We start from the raw sequence: 21,728 nt of genomic DNA, 5'->3' as shown, positions 1-21,728 counted from the left end.
AGCAGGGATGGGAGGCTGGGAGCCCGGACTCCTGGGGTCCATCCCACAAGGGAGAGGAGCGGGGATGGGAGGCTGGGAGCCCGGACTCCTGGGTTCCATCCCACAAGGGAGGGGAGCGAGGCTGGGAGCCCGGACTCCTGGGTTCCATCCCACAAGGGAGGGGAGCGGGCTGGTAGCCCAGACTCCTCTTCTCTCTCCCACCCGCCCCCCCCCCCCCCAAGCTAGGCATAAGCAGACTAAGCCATTGCATAGGGCCCCCGGGGGTCCCTTCTTCGTTTTGGGGGGGGGGGGGGTGGCAGCTATTCCTGCTGAGGGCCCCCAGGGGGCCAGCGCCGCGCTGGGTGGAGAGTGCGGCTTGGGGGTTAGAGCGGGGGCGGGGAGCCCGGACTCCTGGGTTCTCTCTCGTGCCATTCCCATTCCCCGCCTGCTGCTGCTGACGCTAAGGGAAGCCGGGAGGCCGCGGAGCCAGGGGGGCTCCGGCTCGGCCTTTTCTGGCTGGGACGTTGGGAAAAAACTGTCACCAGCCGAGAGAATTGGCTGAGTGGTCACAGGATGCGGGGAGAGGGGCGGGAGCAGGTCCCCCAGCCGGGAGAGACGGGGGGAGCGAAGGGCAGAGCCCAGGAGCGAGGGAGGTGGGTCACGGGGGGGGGCAGGGCGGGGAGCCAGGAGGGACCCCGGCAGGGATAGTGGGGGCAGGGCAGGCTCAGGGGGAAGGAAGAGAGACTGGGGGGGGGGGGAGGCTCCCAGTGGCAGGGGATGGCAGAGAGGATGACACATCCCAGGCCCCACACTCAGGAAGCAGCCCCCCCCACAAGAGGCTGGGGGGGGGGGAGAGGAAAGGCTCGGGGTGCTCCAAGGGGCAGGGGCCAGAGGAGAGGCTCGGTGGGGGAAGGAGGCGGGGGGGCTCCCAGGGGCAGGGGATGGAGGAGAGGCTGGGGGGACACAAGAGGCGGGAGGGGAGGAGGAGAGGCTGGGGAGGCTCCCAGTGGCAGGGGACAGAGAAGGAGAGGCTGGGGAGGGGCTCCCAGTGGCAGGGGACAGAGGAGAGGTTGGGGGGGGGAAGGAAGAGAGGCTGGGGGGGGCTCCCAGTGGCAGGGGACGGAGGAGAGGTTGGGGGGAGGAGAGGCTGGGGGGGGAAGGAAGAGAGGCTGGGAGGGCTCCCAGGGGTAGGGGACAGAGGAGAGGCGGGGGGGGGAGGAAGAGGCTGGGAGGGCTCCCAGGGGTAGGGACAGAGGAGAGGCGGGGGGGGGGAGGAAGAGGCTGGGAGGGCTCCCAGGGGCAGGGGACAGAGGAGAGGTTGGGGGGAGGAGAGGCTGGGGGGGGGGGAGGAAGAGGCTGGGAGGGCTCCCAGGGGTAGGGGACAGAGGAGAGGCGGGGGGGGGGGGGGGGGGAGGAGAGGATGACACATCCCAGGCCCCACACTCAGGAAGCAGCCCTCCCTTCCCGCCCCCCCCAGCCCATCTGGAAGCAGTTGAGCAGCAGGCGTTTCCTGTGGAGGGGAGGAGAAAGGAAGGGGGGTCGCGCAGCTGGAAGGGCAGCCAGCGCCAAGCAGGGAGTCCACAGCCTGGTTCCCCCTCAACCCACCACCTCCTCCCCACCCCCAGCCAGCTCCGACAGGCTCAGCTCAGCACCCTCCCCCCCCCCCCCCCCGGCGGGATCACATGCTGCTGCTGCCCCTGCCACACCCCAGCTAGGAGCACAGATGGGAGACTAGCCCCAGGGGGGGCTGGGAGCCAGGACTCCTCGGTTCGCTTCCCAGCTCTGGGGAGGCCGCAGAATGAAGACACACAGACACATGCACATGGTGAAGCCCAGCCTGTATTTCTCCACGTACAATAGCTTATTCAATACATTCCACTCGTACACACCCATCCCCTCGCCAGCAGAAAGCAGCGCCCCTGGCCGCCTGTCACTGCTGAGCACCTCCGGCCGCCTGTCACCGCTCCCCACAGCATGGGGGGTACCGCTGAGGGCCCCCGGCCGCCTGTCACCGCTCCCCGCAGCATGGGGGGGTACCGCTGAGGGCCCCCGGCCGCCTGTCACCGCTCCCCACAGCATGGGGGGGTACCGCTGAGGGCCCCCGGCCACCTGTCACCGCTCCCTGCAGCATGGGGGGGTACCGCTGAGCACCCCCCGGAGCTGCCCTACCTGGGACCTAGAAAAAAAGGTGTGGGCATCTCTCTGTGCAGACAAAGCACACACTACCCTGCCCAGTGACTGAGGGGTACCCTGCAGATCAGGGACTGAGCCCCCCTCCAGTCAAGGCCCCCCCAAACTGCTCTCCATGGCCTCAGGTGGGGAATTGGGGTGCCCTGTGCTGCAAAAGTAGGGGCACCCCCCACTACACCACAATCCCTTCCTTGGGGGAGGCTGCAGGCAGGCTCTCACCCTGTGCCATGGCCTGGGGGGGAGAGGGGGTGGGGAAGAACAACTCACCCAACAGAGAAGGGATCCCAAATTTTCCTGGGGGGCAGTGGTTAGTCCCCATTGCCCTGATTCCTCTCGCCACCGGGGTCCCATATCCCCATTCCTTACCTTTCCATGACCCCATTTCCCCCCAGACAGCTCCCTGACCTCCAAACCCCTCTGTTCCCAAACCCCCACACCCAGAGGGGTACAGAGAGTGCCCTAAGCCCAGCCCCGCATCCAGAGGGGCACAGGCAGTGCCCTCAGCCAGCCCCCTAGCCTAGGTCCCATCAGTGCCCACTCCCCATGGCGTCTCCATGGCAACCGCCAGCAGCTCCTGGGCCAGTCCCTTGGGGTCACTGGTGACTCGGAGGATCCGCGCCAGCGCGGCCGCTCGGCTGGTGGGCTCCTCTGACGCCCCCAGCAGGACGTAGCGGGCACAGCGCCGCAGCAGCTGCCCCCGGCCCAGCCGCTCCCCGAGCCGGTACAGCTGGTCCAGGCTGGTGCCAGGGCGCAGGTACTGCCGGCACAACGCCGCCTCTACCAGCTCCTGCAGCTCGGGCAGCAGGAACTGCTCGGCCACCGCCAGCGTCTGCTCCGCCAGCTCCCCCTCGCCGGGTGGGAACGGGCCCCCCAGGGCCGGGCACGGCTCACCCCGGCAGCCATGCAGGAAGTGGGTCAGCACCAGAAAGGGGGCAGGCGCCACCCCATGGATGGGCACCAGGGCCTGGCGCGCCTCAGCAAACCCGCCCGCCAGCATGGCCCGCAGGACGTCGGAGCCAGCGCACGCGGCCTGGCGCGAGGCCAGCACCAGGGCGCCCGAGTCCAACCGGAACTGCAGGTCCGCCCCGCCCGCCTTCACCAGCCGCTCGTAGGGGCACGGCGGGGAGGCTGCCAGCCGGGAGCGCTTGGGGGCGGGCGGGGCAGGGAGGGGGGCGGCAGCACCCAGCAGCAGGGAGAGCGAGTCCACAGCGTAGAAGATGAAGGGCGGGTCGGCACCACGTGTCAAGGCAGCCAGCAGGAGGCGCAGGCCAGAGTGCTCCAGGAGCAGCCTCCGGCAGAGGGACTTCTTCCTGGGGGGAGGAGAGGAAATGGATCAGTCCCCGGATCGGCCCCCTAACCCCCCCCGCACCCAATGGGCCCAGAATCTACCCCACAACCTCCATTCCCACCACCTCCCCCGGAACAGCCTCCTTCCACCAGCTGGGCCCGGCCCCCTCCCCAACCGGCCCCCTAAGCCCCCCCAATACCACCACATCCAGCCACACCAGCGCCCACCCACCACTCACCCCGCCGCCCCCCCCCCCCTGGCACCACCCACCTGCAGATGAGGGGCAGGGCCATGGCACAAGCCACTTGGTCGGCCTCGGCGCCCGAGAGCAGCATGTGGGTGAGGACGCCCGCCCCGAACGCCGACTCAGCCTGGACGCAGAGATTGCACAGCAGGGTCTCGCCTGGGGAAGGGGCAGCACGTCAGTGCCCGGCCCCTCCCCCAACACAGAGCCCCCATCCCCCCGCCCCATGAGCCCCCCCTCAAAACACCCCATGGGATGACAGCTCCTGAGGCACAGCATCCCTCCAAATCCCCCCCACCCCATGGCGCCCAGCCCCCACCATGCAGCATTCCTGGCCGAGCCCCGCCACACAGCTCCCCCTAGTGCCACGCTGGGGCACTTTGAACCCGGCAGCGGAAGTACAAGGCTCACCCTGAGGTGGGGAGCAGGAGACCCCATTAACCTAGAGCAGGGATCGGCAACCTTCGGCACGCGGCCCGTCAGGGAAAGCGGCTGGCGGGCCGGGCCGGTTTGTTTACCTGCAGCGTCCGCAGGTTCGGCCGATCACGGCTCCCACTGGCCGCGGTTCGCTGTGCCAGGCCAATGGGGGCTGCGGGAAGCGGCGTGGGCCGATGGAGGTGCTGGCTGTGGCTTTCTGCAGCCCCCATTGGCCTGGCATGGCGAACCATGGCCAGCGGGAGCCGCGATTGGCCGGACCTGCGCACGCTGCAGGTAAACAAACCGTCCCCGCCTGCCAGCGGCTTTCCCTGAGGGGCCGTGTGCTGAAGGTTGCCAATCCCTGACCTAGAGCAAACCCCAGTTCCCTCAGTAGTGGGGGAGGGTCGTCACCGGGTTAGGGCTACCGGAGAGAGGACCCCAATACTCCGGGGACAAAGTGCTCTCACACTGGGATACTGGGAGCCCCGTAATGCAGCAGGGTGATCCCCACAGCCCAGGACTGGGGCACTCACCTACCCCTGGGGCGCAGCAGGGGGATCCCCATGCCCCAGGACTCAGCAGGGGGGAGGACTCACCCAACTCCTTGAACCTCCTGCCATGCCGGTGCCCGCTGCCTGGAGTTCTGGGGGTCTCTTGTCCCACGGCGGCGGCCTCCTCTGGGGGCACGCCCAGCACCAGCCAGGCCCGCAGCAGGGAGGGGGCGTGGCAGCGCACGAAGGCCTCCAGGCAGACGGGGTTGCACGTGAGCCGGTGCAACAGCCGCAGGCAGCGGGGTAGCGGGGCGGGGGCTCCGGTGACGTAGGCCAGCAGCCCCCGCAGCACCGGGCCCGTCACCAGGCTGCGGCTGGGGTCCTCGGCCTGGGAGAAGCGGGAGAGCAGCAACAGGGCGGGCGCCTCGGGGGCCGATAGCTCCTCCTCCCCACCCCACAGCAAGAACTGCGGGGCCAGGACCTCGCCCGGGGGGCGGAACGGAGCCGGCGTGCAGGCGGCCGCGTCTGGATGGGGACGTGATTTGCCGCGGCGCCGCGAGGAGAAAGCAGCGGGCTGGGGCTCCAGGACGTCATTGGCAAGGAGGCGCTGCTCAGTCCCAGTAGGAATCGGAGAAACCAGACGTAGATCCTTGGAAATTGGGCTCGGTGCCGGATCGGACCGGCTGGTCCCAGTGGGAATTGGTGACACCGGACGCAGATGCTCAGGAACGGGGCTTGGTTTCCGATCAGATCGGCTGGCCCCGGTGGGAATTGGTGACACTGGATTCAGATGCTCAGGAACGGGGCTTGGTGCCCGATCAGATCGGCTGGCCCCGGTGGGAATTGGTGACACTGGATTCAGATGCTCGGGAACAGGGCTTGGTGCCCGATCACACCGGCTGGCCCCAGTGGGAACTGCTGACACCAGACGCAGATGCTCAGGAACGGGGCTTGGTGCCCGATCAGATCTGCTGGCACCAGTGGGAATTGGTGACACTGGATTCAGATGCTCAGGAACGGGGGTTGGTGCCCGATCAGATCGGCTGGCCCCGGTGGGAATTGGTGACACTGGATTCAGATGCTCAGGAACGGGGGTTGGTTCCCAATCAGACCGGCTGGCCCCGGCGGGAATTGGTGACACTGGATTCAGATGCTCAGGAACGGGGCTTGGTGCCCGATCACACCAGCTGGCCCCAGCGGGAATTGGTGACACCGGACCCAGATGCTCAGGAACGGGGCTTGGTGCCCGATCAGACTGGCTTGCCCCGGCGGGAATTGGCGGTGCCAGCACTGGGCCTGGCTCGTCTGATGGTGCCATGACGTGCCAGCCAGGCCCGGCTGGAACCAGCATGCCTGGACACAACTCTTCGGTGGCTGCCGCAGCCGGGAACCGTGCTGGATTTTGCAGGTCAGTCAGAGCGAAGTTTGGCGGGAGCTCCTCATTCGGGGTCGCCGACAGCAGCAACTGAGCCTGCAGGTTCCGGGCGCTGCCGGCAGCATCCGGTGCAATCTGTGCCGGATGGTCTTTCTTGGTCCCAGTGGACTTTGGTGTAGCCAGCAGCACCACGGGGGCTGCGCTGTGGTCACCCGTTCTGGCAGGATTTGGCAATGCTGTATGGTGCCTGGCAGCCAAATCTAGTGCCGTGCCTGGATCAAACTCCGCTGGATGGTGCCTGGCAGCTCTGGCTGTAGCCAAACGTGCCACGACTGGTGCCTCAGCACCTGGCGTCTCTGCCACATGGCTCCCATCAGCCACGGTTGAGTCCGGCTCTGCCACGGGTGCCAAGCACTGCACCCTGGCAGCCGGATCCAGCGACGGAGGAGCTAAGCAGGTGGGCGAGCCGAGCCCCGCAGGCAGCCGGCCAGGCCCCGGCGTGTCGTCCTGCAGCTCGAGGGTGGGGCTGAGGGAGCCGTCGGGGGACCACTGCGGGGAGAGGTCGCCGGGACTGGCAATGTAACCCTCGGAGAGCAGCCAGGACCTGCGGCAAGAGGGAAGGAGTGAGAGCCGGGGTGGGGGTCAAGCAAGCCCTGAGTGCAGGGAGGAAGGGGGAACCAAGGGAGCCCAGAGCAAGCAAGAACAGGGAAAGGAGACGAGCTAGTGAGCCAGGAGCACTGGAGCAAGCAGGGGGCGGGGAAACCAGGGGAGCCCCGGGGCCGGCAGGGAGCACTAGGGAGTGGGGAGGAGAACCCCTCAAGCGAGCCCCAAGTGCACCGGGAGAGATGCTCACCTGAGTCTCTGGAAGCTGGATGACTCCCCTTCTGGTGCCCCGCTCTCCCGTCGCCCCTCGTGGGGGAAGTCAAAGGAGGCAGCGTCCCGCTCGTCCTCGCTGTCTCCCTCCTCTTCCTTGTCCTCCTCCTCGCAGCGCGCAGCCCACTGGCCCTGGGCCACCAGCCGCTCCACCAGCAGGGCCACCAGCCCGCCGGCCTGCAGCACCTCCAGCGCCTCCTGGTCGTAGAAGAAGGCCACGAAGGCCACAACCACGCGGGCGTGGCAGCCTCGCTGGCGCCCATCCTGCAGCAGCGCCAGCAGCAGCTCTAGCCCGCCGGCCTCCCGCACCCGGCTGCGGTTCATTGCCTCCCGGCACAGCAGGCACAGCGCCCTGACCAGGGGCTGCAGGATGGCGCCGGCGGCTCCTGCCCCGCGCCGGCGCTGGATCTCCCCAACCAGCACCGCCACGCCCCCGGCATTGCCCACCGCCGGCCGCAGCATCCCCTGCAGGCAGAGATTGGACAGCGCCGAGACGGCCGCCTCCCGCACCGCTCGCTTGCTGTGCCCGGCTAACGCCACCAGGGGCGCCACCCCGCCCCCCAGGCTCAGCTGCTCGGCGCAGTCCCGGCTGCAGCCCTTGGTGAGCTCTAGCAGGGCCCGGGCAGCCGCAGCAGCCAGGGCGGGGTCGTCGGGGCTGGCAGCCAGGCGCTCGGAGATGACTCGCACTGCGCCCTGCTGGGCCAGCGCCAGACGGTGCGCTGGGGTGGCGCCCAGGTTGCGCAGGGCCCGAATGATGCTCTGTAGGCACTCGCTGTCCTGGGAGCTGGCAAGGACTTGTACCAGGGGTGCCACTGCACCTGGGGGGGGGGGGGGGGGGGGAAGAGAGAGAAAGGGGGTTAGTGAGCCCCAAACCCAGAGAATGAACCTCAATCACCCCCTCCCAGGTCAGCAGGGGACTCCCCAGTATGGAGGTGAACCCCAACATGGCTCCTCTCTAGTATGGGGTGAACCCCACAAGGGATCAGAGAAGGTGCTCCCCAATATAGGAGTGAACCCCATTATCCCCCAGGTCAGCAGGGCACTCCCTGGTATGGGGGTGAGCCCCAATATTACCCCCATGCAAGGAAGCAGAGGGGAGCTCCCTGTATGGAATGATTCCCATTATCCCAGCCCAGGTCACAGGGGATGCCCAGTATGGGGTGAGCTGCAGTACTACCCTTCGGCTAGCAGGATCAGAGGGGCTCCCCACTATGGGGCAAGTTCCCAGTCTTCCCCCACCCTCCTTTCGCAGGTTGGCAGGGGGGGCATGACCCCACTCACCAGCATCATGGATAGCCTGCAGGTTCTCTACATCAATGGCCAGGTTGCCCAGGGCCCGTGCTGTCCGGTTGTGGATACTTTCGACTCCAAGGGATTTCAGGATCATAACTGGGGAGAGAAATCATCTGTGAACCATGGTGAGGGCATCATCCCTCGCACAGAACTGAGATGTAGCCATCTCTGGGGTGCATCACAGGGGCTGTTTATCCAGGGATCTCTCGTCCAGTAATGAGATGCAGCCACCTCTGGGGTGGAACACGGGGGCTGTTTATACAGTGATCCCTTGTCCGGTGCTGAGATGTAGCCGCCTCTGGGGTGGAGTAGGGGGACATGAGAACACAATGTAGTTCCACCCCAAGGAGAGATGGAGGGGGCACAGGACCGTACCACCAATGGGGACGCATGCATGCACGGGGGGGAACGCCAAGCCACACCATACCCAGGGAAGGGAGAAATCAAGGCATAGCACTATTGCGGCACAAATGGGGGAGCCCAAATTCCACAATGGGGGAGTACAGGGGCCCCAGATGCTAACTCCCAGGGCAGGCAGGTGCAGGGTAACCCTGGACTGTGCCATGGGGGCTCGGCAGGGAACATCACACTCAACTCCAGCCTGGCAGGTGCAGAGAATCCTGAAACATGCCACTTTGGGGGGGGGGGGGAGGGAGGGGCACCCTGGACAGTCCCATTTCAGCTCGGTGGGATTTAAGCTGCACCTCCAGGCTAAGAAGTTCAAGGAGAACGCAGACTGTACCACTTTGGCCCGGCCTCAGAGGCCTGGCCATTGCAGGGTAACCCCAGACCATACCACTACATCTCAAAGGGACCACAGACAGTACCATTTCGGCTAAGGGGGACAACCCAGGCTTCACCCCCAGGCCTGGCAGAAGCAGTGTAACCCCAGACTGTACTACTCTGGCTCAGGGAAACCCAGAGCAGGGTAACCCTGGACTGTGCCACTCTGGCTCGGGGGGGGGGGGGGAGACCCAGGCTGCACCCCCAGGCCTGGCAGAAGCAGTGTAACCCCAGACTGTACTACTCTGGCTCAAGGAAACCCAGAGCAGGGTAACCCTGGACTGTGCCACTCCGGCTCGGGGAAACCCAGAGCAGGGTAACCCTGGACTGTGCCACTCCGGCTCGGGGGGGGGGGGGGGGGAAGACCCAGGCTGCACCCCCAGGCCTGGCAGATGGCCCCGGACCGTACCATTTCGCGTCGGGGATTCCCCGCCGCGTCACTCACCCAGCGAGGGGATCCCCCCCAGCTCCCGCACCTGGGCCCGGCTCCCCCCCTCGGTGCAGCAGTTGCCCAGGATGCTGAGGGCCAGGTCGAGGGTGCGGCGGGGCCGGAGGGCCCCAGCCAGGAGCCCCAGCAGGGGCCCCAGCCCCCCGCGGGCCCGGAACCGCTCGATCCCGCCGGGCTGCTTGATGTGCCGGGTCCGCAGGGCCAGCAGGGCCCGGCCCAGCGCGGGCTCGGCCCCGCCCCGCAGCTGGGCCAGGCAATAGCCCAGCGACTCGGCGGGGCAGCTCCCCCCGGCTGCGGCGGCCATCGCGGGAGAGGCCCAAGGGCAAGAGCAACGGGGGAAGGGGGAGCCTTGAACGGGGTCCGGCCCCGGGGCATTGTGGGAATTGTAGTTCGGGCCCCCCCAGGGACTGCGCTAAAGGCGACCGGAGGAACTACAACTCCCATGAGGGGCGGCGCCGGCGCGGGGAGAGCGCGATGCATTGTGGGGGCTGCAGTTCTGCTGCCCACTGGAGCTAAAGGGAAAGGACTACAGCTCCCAGAAGGCATAGCGCCGGCGGGGGGCGGGGCAGAGAGCAATGCTCACCTCAGCTGGGGGAGTGCGTGCGGGGGCTGTTACACTGCCCTGGGGTCTCCCATCTACCTGGCGCTGACGAGTGGGGAGGAGTCAACAGGGAGGGGGAGGAGCCACAGAGAACCAGTGGGCGGGGTCAGAATGTTAAATAGCTGCTGTCACCCCCCCTAGAGCTGGCTGCATGATGCTAACTTTAATCCAGGAGCCAGCACTCCTGGGTCCTGTCCCCGACTCTAGGCAGCCTGGGGAGTGGGTTCGAGGGGGCGTGGGAGCCAGGACTCTTGGATTCTGTCATTGGCTGACTGGCTGACTCACTGACTCCCTTCCCCTGTCGGTGCCTCACTTTCCCCACATGCAACACCAGGAGAAGATGCCCGACTGCAGTGGGGAGCAAACTTACCATAGGCAGGGCTGAAAGCCCAGCTAGGCATCAGCACCACACGCACTGGGTGTGGGGCCCACAGGTTGGGGGGGGCGGGGCAGCTGCACCCTAAGCTCCTGTTTGGCACCAGTTCCCCTAGCATTGCATCAGGGAGTTGGGAGGAACCGCAGAGAAGACGGGAACCCACTGCCCCAGGGTATGATCATAGACTCATAGGGTTAGAAGGGACTGTAAGCGTCATCTGGCCTAACCCCCTGCAGGTGCCCAATAGACCCCACTCCCCTGCCAGAACCAGGGATAGAACCCAGGAGTCCTGGCTCCCATGCCCCCTCCAAACCACTAGACCCCATCCCTATCATCTCTTCTCCCCGAGGGCGCTAACCCCTCAGGGGCGCTGGGCCCCTGGAGAGAGACGGGGGTTATAAGCAAGGACAGCATGACCTCTGTCTGCACCACCCCCAGGCCTGTTGGGGTGAAGCGCAGCAGAGTTTACACTGTCAGCAGCTGCCTGTTTATAGGCTCCCAGCTAGGAGAGGAAGACACTTCCCTCTGGGTACAGCACAGACCAGTTCCCACAAGCTGGCCCAGTTATCCAAACTGGTTCCCAGTCAGACTTGTGGATGCTACAGACAAAGAGAGAGAGTCCTCTGTCCCCTGTCCCCACATGCCTTTGAGATCTGAGCCCCCCCAACCCCAACTGGCCCTGAGTCCAGACTCCCTGGTTTAACTCATTGGACCCCACTCCCCATCCAGAGCTCTGAGGAGAACCCAGGAGTCCTGACTCCCTGCCCTCCCCCATCCCACTCACTACACTAACCCACTAGACCCTGCCCCCCATTCATGACTGTCATGGTCAGTACAGGTCACAGTGGGGAAGCAGCCAATCTTGCGAATTTAAAACCCTTGGTTGGGGCCGTGGCGTGTCACCAAAATGATCTAGCCTCGCCCTCCTGCCCTGTTTCCAGAGAGTCCCAGCGATGCCACGTCTCCAGGCTAGAGAACCAGTCAGGGCAGGGGTGCGGGAGAGAGACCAACTTTGACCCTTCTTGCACCCCGTCCTGGGACCAGGATACCTGGTTCTCTCCCTGGCTCTGGGAGGGGAGTGGGGTCTAGTAGGTGAGATGGGAGGTTGTGAGTGAGGACTCCTGGGTTCTAGCCCCAGCTGAGGGGATCAAGGAAGTCTTCTGGCTCCGGGAGACCTGTGGGTATTCCCCACCTGTCGAGCAGGGTGTACGAACGACACCAGCTCGACGCTGTTGTGAGTCAGTCCCAGCCGGTAGCGTTGGGAATGAGAAGCTGTAAACCCAGGAAGCACAGTTGCTCCATCCGCCCAGCTTGAGTTTCAGCAGATGGGGAAACAGATCAGGGTATCATGGGGTGACAGGAGATGACATCAGCATCTTCGCCTTGCCCAACCACCAGCTGCCGAACCCCCTCGGGGGGCTATGAACACACCTGGCTGTTCAGTGGAGGGGGCTGGCCCAAAGCCCCAGTGCAGCACTAGGGGGTGCTGTGGTGCAGGGAGTGGAGTGGGAGGGGCTCAATAGGGGGCGCTCTCTATCCTCTGAGTGCCAATAGCTGAGGGTGGCAAAAATCTAGTCTAATAATTTAGGGGTGGGGGCTGAGAGCCAGGATGCCTGGGTTCTGTCCTCAGCTCTGACAGGGGAGTGGGATCTAGTGGCTTAGAGCAGGGGGGACTCCTGTCCTGGGTTTCAACCCCAGACCCAGGCGGGCAACACCGGACAGTGGTTCAGGGACATCCGCTCACCCCGAGGTGTCCTTCCAGCAGCGGGGGACGTGCTCTGCCCCACGCTGGGCTGCCCTGTGTCACTTCCTTCTTGCGCCATCTCCCCCGCACAGCCCTTCCAAGAAGAGTGAGACTCAAAATGGGCATCTGGGGCCAGCTCCCCGCACAGGGGGTGCCCACAGCTTCCCAGAGGGTGGACCTGGCACCGGGGGCTGGTGCCCTAAGGGAGACACACCCAGGCTGGGGCCCCTTTCTCCTCTTTCCCACCGTCCCCCTCTTTCCTTCCCTCCTTTCTCTTTCTGCTCCCTGGTTTTCTCTCTCCCTCCCTCCCCGACCTCTCTCTATCCCTGCCCCACCCCGTGGATATAACTCATCCCTTCCCTGTAATTCCACCCCCGGCTGCTCTGGGCTGGGCTGGGCAGGGCTGGGCTGGGCGGTGACCCCGTGTATATAAGGAGCTGCGAGGAGCCTTCACCCCTGCAGTGTGACCTTCCCCCACCAGGAACAGCACAGGTGAGAGCTGCTCGCTGCTGAGCATCCCTAGGGGCCCGTCCCATCTAGGGGCACCAGCTCCCGGGGTGGGAAATGGAGCATGTGGCCTGTCTCCCCCAGGGGCGCTACTAGCCCTAGGTGTGGGAAATGGAGCATGGGGCCCGTCCCCTGTAGGGGCGCCACTGGCCCGGGAGTGGGAAATGGGGCATGGGGCCCATCCCCTCTAGGGGCGCCACTGGTCCAGGAGTGGGAAATGGGGCATGGGGCCCGTCCCCTCTAGGGTCACCAGCTCCAGGGGTGGGAAATGGGGCATGGGGCTTGTCCCCTCTAGGGCACCGGCTCCGATCTGGCCCCAGAGTGGGGCCTGGCTGGCTCAGGGCAGGGGAGTTGAATCCAGTCTCTCCAATCCTTCCTCCAGGTTGCTCTCAGCAGGTGACATCGGAGACATGAATCTTGCCTGGGTCCGGCACCTCATTGTCCTGGGGACGCTGCTGGGAGCCGGCTACACCAGTACCGATATGGCAGGTAACGCTGCTCCCCATCCGGCCCCTGATCCTGCTCTAAAGTGACCCTCCCTGCTGGGGCCAAGCCCAAGGGGGGGGGGGGCAGCAGGATGTGGTGATTTATTGGCCACCTCCCAACTCTGACCCCCTCCCCCACCTCTCTCTCTCCTGCAGATACCTGGTGCTACGAAGACCCAAAATGTGGTAAGAGAATCCATCCATCCCCTGCGACACAGACATCCACTCTCTGACCTCACCCAGTGCGGGAGTTAATTACAGTTTTCCCACATTTGGATGGGTGGGAAACTGAGGCACAGAGACGGGACAGGTCAGCGTTCCAGAGCCAGGGATAGAACCCCGGAGTCCTCACTCCAAGCCCCAACCCCCTGCTCCAAACCACAAGACTCCAACCCCCTCCCAGAGCTGTGTATAAAACCCAAGAGCCTCCCCTGCTCTAACTCACTAGACCAGAGGTAGGCAACCTATGGAACGCATGCCGAAGGCGGCATGCGAGCTGATTTTCAGTGGCACTCACACGGCCCGGGTCCTGGCCACCGGTCTGGGGGGCTCTGCATTTTATTTTAATTTTAAATGAAGCTTCTTAAACATTTTAAAACCTTATTTACTTTACATACAACAAAATAGTTTAGTTATATATTATAGACTTATAGAAAGAGACCTTCTAAAACGTTAAAATGTATGACTGGCATGCGGAACCTTAAATTAGAGTGAATAAATGAAGACTCGGCACACCACTTCTGAAAGGTTGCCGACCCCTGCACTAGACAGCATTCCCCGGCCCTAGTTGCAGAAAGAACCCAGGAGTCCTGACTCCCAGGTCCCCCACTTTATCCCACCAGACAGGGCCTCCCAGAGGGGGGGGGCAAGTGGGTCAATTTGCCCCAGGCCCCCGGCCCCGGAGGAGCCACCACGAGAATATAGTATTCTATAATATTGCAACTTTTTTTTATGGAAGGGGCCCCTGAAATTGCTATGCCCTGGGCCCCCTGAATCCTCTGGGCAGCCCTGCCACCAGAGCCCACTCCCCTGCCAGAGGCAGGGACAGAACCCAGGAATCCTACATCCGGGACTAAAATTTGCATCATGCAGCCACCTCTGGGGTGGGTGACAGCAGCTGATTAACATTCTGACTCCTGCTCCATTTCCTTCCTTCCCGCTCCCTGTTGGCTCCTCCCCTCTCGGCAGGTCCAGAGACATGGGCAGCTCTGGGGCACTGTAACGGCACCAGGCAGTCCCCGATCAACATCGTCACCCCTGCGGCTGTCCACAATCCCCACCTGGGGGCTGTATCCCTCGCTGGCTATGGGGATGCCAGGAAGCTTATCTCCATGGAAAACACAGGGAAGGCAGGTAGGTACAGGCTGCCCCCTAAAGCGAGCACCCTGCGCTGCCATGCCGGATGCCGGGGTCCCAGAGCCAGAACTAGGCATTTTAGCATCTGTGGTGAGCAAACATATTTGCGCCCCCCAGAGGCATCACATGGGGGGACAGGCAGGGGGCCTGTGGCCCTCCGCCCCCCCCCCCCAGATTTTGCCTTCCATTTAGCACAGAAGGGAAGAGGAGCTGTGCCCCCACCCTGCCTGGGAAGCACCTGGCCGTGCAGAGGTGGCCTGGCTCGGTGCACAGGGCGGGGCGGGCCGCCTGGCAGCCAGCCAACATCCCGGCTCTCACAGCTCAGAGAGCCAGGGGCCCACCAGCTTCTGATCCGCCGGCTCCTGGCAGGAGGTGACAGTTTTCAAACACTGGGGCACACCTGGGTGGCGGCCCCGCTCACCCCGCCCATGTTACAGCCCTGGTGGGTCCCATTCCCCACCCTTGTCTCTCCCCCAGGGGTGAGTGCCCAGCGCTGCCTCTCTGGACGCCTGGGTCCCATTCCCTGTGTTGGTCTCTCTCCCCTCCCTACAGTGTACGTGCATTTAGCGGATGGGCTCCGTCTCAGCGCCCAGGGGCTCCCAGCTATCTACACAGCCAAATCCTTCCACCTCCACTGGGGCCAGGGGGCAGCCCAGCCTGGATCAGAGCATTTCATCAATTACAAAAGTTTCTCCATGGAGGTGAGAGAGGCAGGGGGTGCAGCGCTGGCCCCAATACCCCAGTGCAGAGTTAGGGGGTGCTGTGCGGTCTGGAGAGGGCTGGGGGGGCATAGCAGGAGGCACTGTGCTGCAGGGAGCGGGCAGGGGGCTCAGCTGGGGGCGCTGTGCTGCAGGGGGCGGGTGGGGGGCTCAGCAGGAGGCACTGTGCTGGAGCGGGTAGGCGGGGGATGAGCAGGGGGCGCTGTGCTGGAGGGGGCGGGCAGGGGGCTGAGCAGGGGGCGCTGTGCTGCAGGGAGCAGGCGGGGGACTCAGCAGGGGGCGCTGTGCTGGAGGGAGTAGGCGGGGGATGAGCAGGGGGCGCTGTCCTGCAGGGAGCAGGCAGGGCTCCATAGGGGGCGCTCTCCAATTTTTCTCTCTCTCCCCCTTTAGCTCCACATTGTTCATACCAAGAATAATCTGAGCATGGCTGACGCCCTCAAGGATCCCGAGGGAATCGCTGTGCTGGCCTTCTTCCTCCAGGTGAGGCAGTGCGGGACCATGAGTCCGGACTCCTGGGTTCTATGCCCAGCTCGGGACAGGGAGCGGGGTCTAGTAAGTTAGAACAGCCGGGGCTGGGCATCAGGACTCCTGCGTTCTCTGGAGGGAAGTGGTATCTAATGATTTGAGGAGGGACTGGAGTCTTACTCTGAGTCACTCTATGACTTCCAGCCCTCCCCATGCCTCAGTTTCCCTATTTATTATACTCATGTGATCTTGTCCTTCAGGCAACAGCCCACGCACGCCCTTCCCAGTCCTGGGATTCCTTCACCCAGCACTTGAAGGATGTGACTCTGAAGGGTGAGTATCCCCTGAACTGGGGTGCGGGAGAGGTGGATTACGGCTGGCCTAGCATTGGGGCTGGGGGCAGTACAGCTCTGTGCCACCAGGGGGCAAGAGAGAAAAATGGATTAGAGGAGGGGGGTGGGGGTGAGGAGTCCAGGCTACTGGGTTCTGTCCCTAAAGCTGGGAGGAGAGTGGGATCTAGTGGGTTAGAGCAGGGGGGTTGGGAGCCAGGACTCCTGGGTTCTATCCCCAGCTCTGGGAGGGGCCGAGTTGGGTCCTCACTCTCCCTCTGCCCTCCAGGGGAGGATACGGATCTGGACGGCTCCTTCTCCCTGCAGGAGCTCCTGGGCTCGGTGGACCTAGCCCGCTATTACCGCTACCACGGCTCCCTCACCACCCCCAACTGTGACGAAGTCGTGGTCTGGACTGTCTTCCCCGACCCCATCCTGGTGCCTCCTGGCGTGGTGAGTGTGAGTGTGGGGGGAAGGGAGCTCACCCCCCCTCTCCTGTTCAAACCCCCACTCTCTCTGCTCCAAAGTGATCCCCATCAGAACCTTCTCAGTTCTCTCCATTGATGGGGTGTCCTCCTCTCCACTCAGGGCACCCCAAGTTTGCCTCCCCCCTCAATTTGCCCCTCCCCCACTAATCTGTCTCCCTACCCGCAGGTGGATGCGTTCCCCTCCATCCTCAACTCCACAGACTCAGATGCTGGGCCCCGGTTGCAGAACAACTACCGGCCTTTGCAGAGGTTTAGGGATAGCCAAGTGCAAGCCTCGGCGGCCCTCCGAGTCGCCCCCAGCTCCTCTTCCAGCCCGCAGCCTGCAGCCTTGATCCCTCTGCTCATCAGTACCGCAGCAATTGCCTGGCACCTATAGGGGGACAAAGCCAGACACCTGGAGGCTGGACCTAGGCAGGGGGGTGCCGGGAGCCTGGACTCCTGGGTTCCTTCCCTGGTTCAGCCACAGACTCCCTATGTGACCGTCATCAAGCACCATCCCCGCTCTGGGCCTCAGTTTCCCCATTTATAAAATAGGGATAGGTTTTGCTTCACAGTCCTGGAGTCAGCATTGATTACAGTCCTCTTGGAGACTGGGTGGGAACACACCCTTCAGCTAATGTAACTCAGGATTAATGGATTGCAAGCCCTCCACCACCAGGAGTTTGGACTGAGTGGGCAGAGGGGCTGTGACGTTGCACTCCATATGCTGTATAAAAGTATGCTTATGAATGTAAATATGATGTAACTGGAATATGGTTTATGAAAAAAGGTCTTTTGTAAGGTATCATTACAAAGGTTATAACTGACTGAATATATTCCACCTATTTGTATGAATGTATCATTCATGTATCTGAAGCTAGAAATATGAAGTATAACTCTGAGGTCCTATTGTAATTATGCAAAGTGTGGGCCATTAATGGTGGTTTAGAATCTTGATGGCTCCCATTGACTAGGACAATTGGTTGTAGATGGTTTATTTACCTGCAAGCCTTCCTGTGTACATTTGGGCCAGCCCCTGGGTAATGAAGAATGAGGTCTTACAGGACATTTGACCATGTCACATGATACTGGAATCCATCTTAAATCTGGTGCTTTTCCATTTAGAAGGAGGGGTGGGGACCCAGAGAGACAAAAGATTCCCACCTTGTGCCAAAGCTATAAAAGGGGATGGAACAGGACAAAGAAGGCCAGTCATGAGAACAGCCCTGCTTACCACCTAAGTCTGCCGGTCATGAGAGAGCCCCTGTTTTCCACCTAAGATGTCTGCTGGAACTAACAAGGACTGCACCGGGGGAAAAGATTGGGCCCAGGCTACAAAGGAGTCTAGTCTGTGAAAGAAGCTTATTGGAACGTCTCTGAGGGTGAGATATTCCCTGTAATCAATTTCTTAATGTATTAGGCTTAGACTTGTGTGTTTTTGCTTTAATTTGCTTGATGACTTTGTTCTGTCTGTTATTACTTGAAACCACTTAAATCCTACTTTTCATACTTAATAAAATCACTTTTGTTTATTAATGAACCCAGAGTAAGTGATTAATACCTGGGGGAGCAAACAGCTGTGCATATCTCTCTATCACTGTTATAGAGAGCAGACAATTTATGAGTTTACCTTGTATAAGCTTTATACAGAGTAAAATAGATTTATTTGGGGTTTAGATCCCATTGGGAACTGGGTGTCTGGGTTCTGGAGATAGGAAACCTGCTGAGCAATTTTTGGAGAAAGTTGTAGCTCTGGGGGAGTGGTTCAGACCTGGGTCTGTGTTGCGGTAGGCTGGCGTGTCTGGCTCAACAAGGCAGGGTTCTGAAGTCCCAAGCTGGCAGGGAAAACGGGCTAAGAGGTGATTTCAGGACATCAGGTGACAGTCCCAAGATGATCCCTGTGACTGAACCCATCACAGGGGGTTTTGCTGAGTAGTATGTGTGTGTATCCATCCATCTGTCCTACTGCCCCCTGCTGGAGGGATGAGCCCTGCTCCGTGTGTGTGTGAAAGGAAAACACATAGAAAAGAGAGAGAAGCAGAGGCAAAAAGCAAGAAAGCCAGGTGTAATATCTTCCAGGATTAACTCATCCTGTGGAAAATGTGGGGACAGTGTTCAGTATATGGGCTCCCTACAGCTGTTGGCTCTCCCCAAGGCACAGAACCCCAGAGGACAGTGCGGCCCTGAAACAATCAGTCCCCCTTGCCCCTGTGCTCACTCACCATTTTGGGGCTCCTTTGGGTTATGCGCGCTCGCTTTGGGACGGGCAAATTCTGCTATTGTGTACACTGTCTTTAAATACGGCCGAATCATCGCTCTGTCTAGTATGAACAACGCTGCCTCTGTTAACTGTTGCATTTTGGCTTTACAGAAGCAACCTTGAGATCCCAGCCGTCCTTGTGGTCACCGGCCGAAAGACTGCAAAGAATCAGGAGGGGTCCGCGAAGAACCCAAGAGGACCTGCTGCATGAAGTCATGGAGCTCTCCCTTACTGAAAATCAAGAAGTACAGGAGTGGCGGGAGAGTGAAAGGAGGCTCTGGCAGCAGAATGCGGATCGCCGGCACCAAAGCACGGAGCGGCTCCTAAGCATCGTGGAGCGCCAAGTGGACTCGATCCAGGCACTTGTATCAATGCAGACAGAGCAGATCCTCGCCCACCCTCCCCTGTAGCCCTTGTCCTAAAACTCTTTCCCTTGTGCCCCCATATCACCACCAACCCACTTCCCTCAACATCCAGTTTCTTATCACCAGCAGCTGCCTCGAACACCTGTAGCTTCACCACCCAGCCCTGCAAACTACAACCCTTATCCACTCCACTCAACTCCCATCACCATGCATTTTAGCCAGCCTGAAATGCAGCACTCATTACACAACGCTCCAGGGAGGAAGGCTGAATATGATAACAGAACCCAACCTCTTTCAATTCACTGGGCTTTGGAACCCATGTCCCTTGCCTAGCAAGCGTTACTTAGTTGAGGGCGAATCCCTCCATCATAAAATGCCAAGTACAGTTCTACTGTCCTTGATTCACATAACCAGGATAACAACACTTTATTACTCCTGCCCCAATAACAAAGAGACTGGGGATCCCACAGCAGCCAAAGTGACCATTTGGGCAAGCAGTGCCATCATGCTAGGCAGGGTGGGTGTGCCCGTGCAAACGAGATCAGCCCTGGAAGTCCTTTTCCACAGCTCACCACCAGATGTCAGGAGAGAGCTCATTCTCACTCTACTTATTGCATTAAGTAAAACATACCATAGCCCAGGAAAGCAACAGCCATTGCAAGTCAGTGCATCATACTCAGCAAACACAGATGCCTACAGCATTGGAACCTCTGCACTTCACTCCCGTGCCGGGCACCAAACATTACTGGTGGCTTTCAGCCTCAAATTGCTCCCTCAAGGCATCCCTAATCCCTACAGCCCTGCGCTGGGCCCCTCTAATAGCCCTGCTCTCTGGCTGTTCAAATTCAGCCTCCAGGTGTTGAACCTCCGCGGTCCATGCCTGAGTGAAGCTTTCACCCTTCCCTTCACAAATGTTATGGAGGGTACAGCACGAGGCTATAACCGTGAGGATGTTGTCATCGGCCAGGTCCAGTTTCCTATACAGACAGCGTCAGTGGCCCATTAAAAGGCCAAAAGCACACTCAACAGTCGTTCTGCACCGACTCAGTCTGTTGTTGAACCGCTCCTTGCTGCTGTCTAGGCTCCCTGTATAGGGTTTCATGAGCCATGGCATTAAAGGGTAAGCCGGGTCTCCAAGGATCACAATGGGCATTTTGACTTCCCTCACAGTGATCTTCTGGTCTGGGAAGAAAGTCCCGGCTTGCAGCTTCCTGAACAGGCCTGTGATCCAAAAGATGCATGTGTCTTACAAAGGTTATAACCAACTGAATATATTCCTCCTACTTGTATGCATGTATCATTCTTGTATCTGAAGCTAGAAATATGAAGTATAACTTTGAGGTCCTATTGTAATGGGCCATTGATGGTGGTTTAGAATCTTGATGGCTCCCATTGACTAGGACAATTGGTTGTAGATGGTTTATTTACTGCAAGCCTTCCTGTGTATGTATAGGGCAGACCCTGGGTAATGAAGAATGAGGTCTTACAGGACATGTGACCATGTCACATGATACTGGAATCCATCTTAAATGTGGTCCTTTTCCATTTAGGAGGGGTGGGGACCCAGAGAGACAAAAGATTCCCACCTTGTGCCAAAGCTATAAAAGGGGATGGAACAGGACAAAGAAGGCCAGTCATGAGAACAGCCCTGCTTACCACCTAAGGTTGCCAGTCATGAGAAAGCCCCTGTTTTCCACCTAAGATGTGTGCTGGAACTAACAAGGACTGTACCAGGGGAAAGGATTGGGCCCAGGCTACAAAGGAGTCTAATCTGTGTAAGAAGCTCATTGGAACATCTCTGAGGGTGAGATAGTATGTGTAATCAGGTTCTTAATGTATTAGGCTTAGACTGTGTGTTTTTGCTTTATTTTGCATGGTGACTTACTTTGTTCTGCCTGTTATTACTTTAATCCAATTTTTTATACTTAATAAAATCACTTTTGTTTATTAATGAACCCAGAGTAAGTGATTAATACCTGGGGGAGCAAACAGCTGTGCATATCTCTCTATCAGTGTTATAGAGGGCAGACAATTTATGAGTTTACCCTGTATAAGCTTTATACAGAGTAAAATGGATTTATTTGGGGTTTGGATTGAATTGGGAGCTGGGTTTCTGGGTGCTGGAGATAGGAAACCTGCTGAGCAATTTTTGGTGAAAGTCTGCAGCTTTGAGGGCGTGGTTCAGACCTGGGTCTGTGTTGTAGCAGGCTGGCATGTCTGGCTCAACAAGGCAGGGTTCTGGAGTCCCAAGCTGGCAGGGAAAATGGACTCGGAGGTAATTTCAGCACATCAGGTGACAGTCCCAAGAGGTCCCTGTGACCAAACCCGTAACAGGGGGGTTTGCTGAGTGGTGTGTATGTGCGTCCATCCATCTGTCCTACTAATCCCTGCTGGAGGCGTGAGCCCTGCTTCATGTGTGTGTGTCCATCCTCTCGTTTGTCCTACTGCCCCCTGCTGGAGGGATGAGCCCTGCCCCATGTGTGTGTGAAAGGAAAACACATAGAACAGAGAGAAGCAGAGGCAAAAAGCAAGAAAGCCAGGTGTGACCAAGACGGTAATTTCCTGCAATACCCTGGACAAACCTTACTGAAGTACCTTAGAAGTTCATGGTATTAAACAGGCAGATGTTTCTGCATTCTCGTGGGATTGCATGGACCCGCTCTAGAGGGAGCC

At 60.7% G+C, this 21,728-nt stretch overlaps 2 protein-coding genes across 6 annotated transcripts; one reads left to right on the top strand and one right to left on the bottom strand.

The window, feature by feature from the left end:
- Positions 1–1,800: 1,800 nt before the first annotated feature.
- ARMC5 (armadillo repeat containing 5) lies at positions 1,801–9,723 on the bottom strand. Of its 4 annotated transcripts, none has more exons than XR_010600877.1 (7): positions 9,379–9,723; positions 8,139–8,246; positions 6,838–7,675; positions 4,715–6,588; positions 3,728–3,860; positions 2,089–3,479; positions 1,801–2,036 (listed from the first exon to the last, which is right to left on the bottom strand). XR_010600877.1 is itself a non-coding variant. In XM_024111946.3 (6 exons), the coding sequence occupies exons 1-6, from the start codon at positions 9,683–9,685 to the stop codon at positions 2,687–2,689; spliced, it is 4,053 nt and encodes a 1,350-aa protein (XP_023967714.3). In that variant the 5' UTR covers positions 9,686–9,723; the 3' UTR covers positions 1,801–2,686. The 4 variants fall into 4 exon arrangements, 2 of the variants coding, with proteins under 2 accessions (XP_023967714.3, XP_065450294.1); XR_010600878.1 differs by having other exon boundaries at positions 1,801–1,984; XM_024111946.3 differs by having other exon boundaries at positions 1,801–3,479.
- Positions 9,724–12,012: 2,289 nt separating this feature from the next.
- Positions 12,013–21,075, top strand: LOC135983330 (carbonic anhydrase 4-like). 2 transcript variants are annotated; one of them, XR_010600917.1, is made up of 10 exons: positions 12,013–12,594; positions 12,992–13,098; positions 13,251–13,280; positions 14,283–14,447; positions 15,003–15,151; positions 15,560–15,649; positions 15,895–15,967; positions 16,253–16,416; positions 16,618–17,812; positions 18,802–21,075. XR_010600917.1 is itself a non-coding variant. In XM_065594428.1 (9 exons), exons 2-9 carry the CDS (start codon positions 13,020–13,022, stop codon positions 16,825–16,827), a joined length of 960 nt encoding a protein of 319 aa, XP_065450500.1. In that variant the 5' UTR covers positions 12,013–12,594; positions 12,992–13,019; the 3' UTR covers positions 16,828–18,046. The 2 variants fall into 2 exon arrangements, 1 of the variants encoding a protein (XP_065450500.1); XM_065594428.1 differs by lacking the exon at positions 18,802–21,075 and having other exon boundaries at positions 16,618–18,046.
- Positions 21,076–21,728: the final 653 nt, after the last annotated feature.

This window comes from Chrysemys picta, chromosome 4 (assembly GCF_011386835.1).
Source record: "Chrysemys picta bellii isolate R12L10 chromosome 4, ASM1138683v2, whole genome shotgun sequence".
Classification (NCBI taxonomy): Eukaryota; Metazoa; Chordata; order Testudines; family Emydidae; genus Chrysemys; species Chrysemys picta.
The sequence above is the reverse complement of the archived record's forward strand: the minus strand, read 5'-3'. Positions and strand labels throughout refer to the sequence as shown.

Bases quoted from the DNA above. Each gene is read 5' to 3' on its own strand.
- LOC135983330 (XM_065594428.1), top strand. From the start codon at position 13,020: ATGAATCTTGCCTGGGTCCGGCACCTCATTGTCCTGGGGACGCTGCTG. The intron at 15,152-15,559 runs GTGAGAGAGGCA...CTCCCCCTTTAG, and splicing joins ACAAAAGTTTCTCCATGGAG to CTCCACATTGTTCATACCAA. The intron at 16,417-16,617 runs GTGAGTGTGAGT...CCCTACCCGCAG, and splicing joins TCCTGGTGCCTCCTGGCGTG to GTGGATGCGTTCCCCTCCAT.
- ARMC5 (XM_024111946.3), bottom strand. From the start codon at position 9,685: ATGGCCGCCGCAGCCGGGGGGAGCTGCCCCGCCGAGTCGCTGGGCTAT. The intron at 8,247-9,378 runs GTGAGTGACGCG...TTCTCTCCCCAG, and splicing joins GGGGGGGATCCCCTCGCTGG to TTATGATCCTGAAATCCCTT. The intron at 3,861-4,714 runs GTGAGTCCTCCC...CCCCTTCCCCAG, and splicing joins CAGGAGGTTCAAGGAGTTGG to GCGAGACCCTGCTGTGCAAT.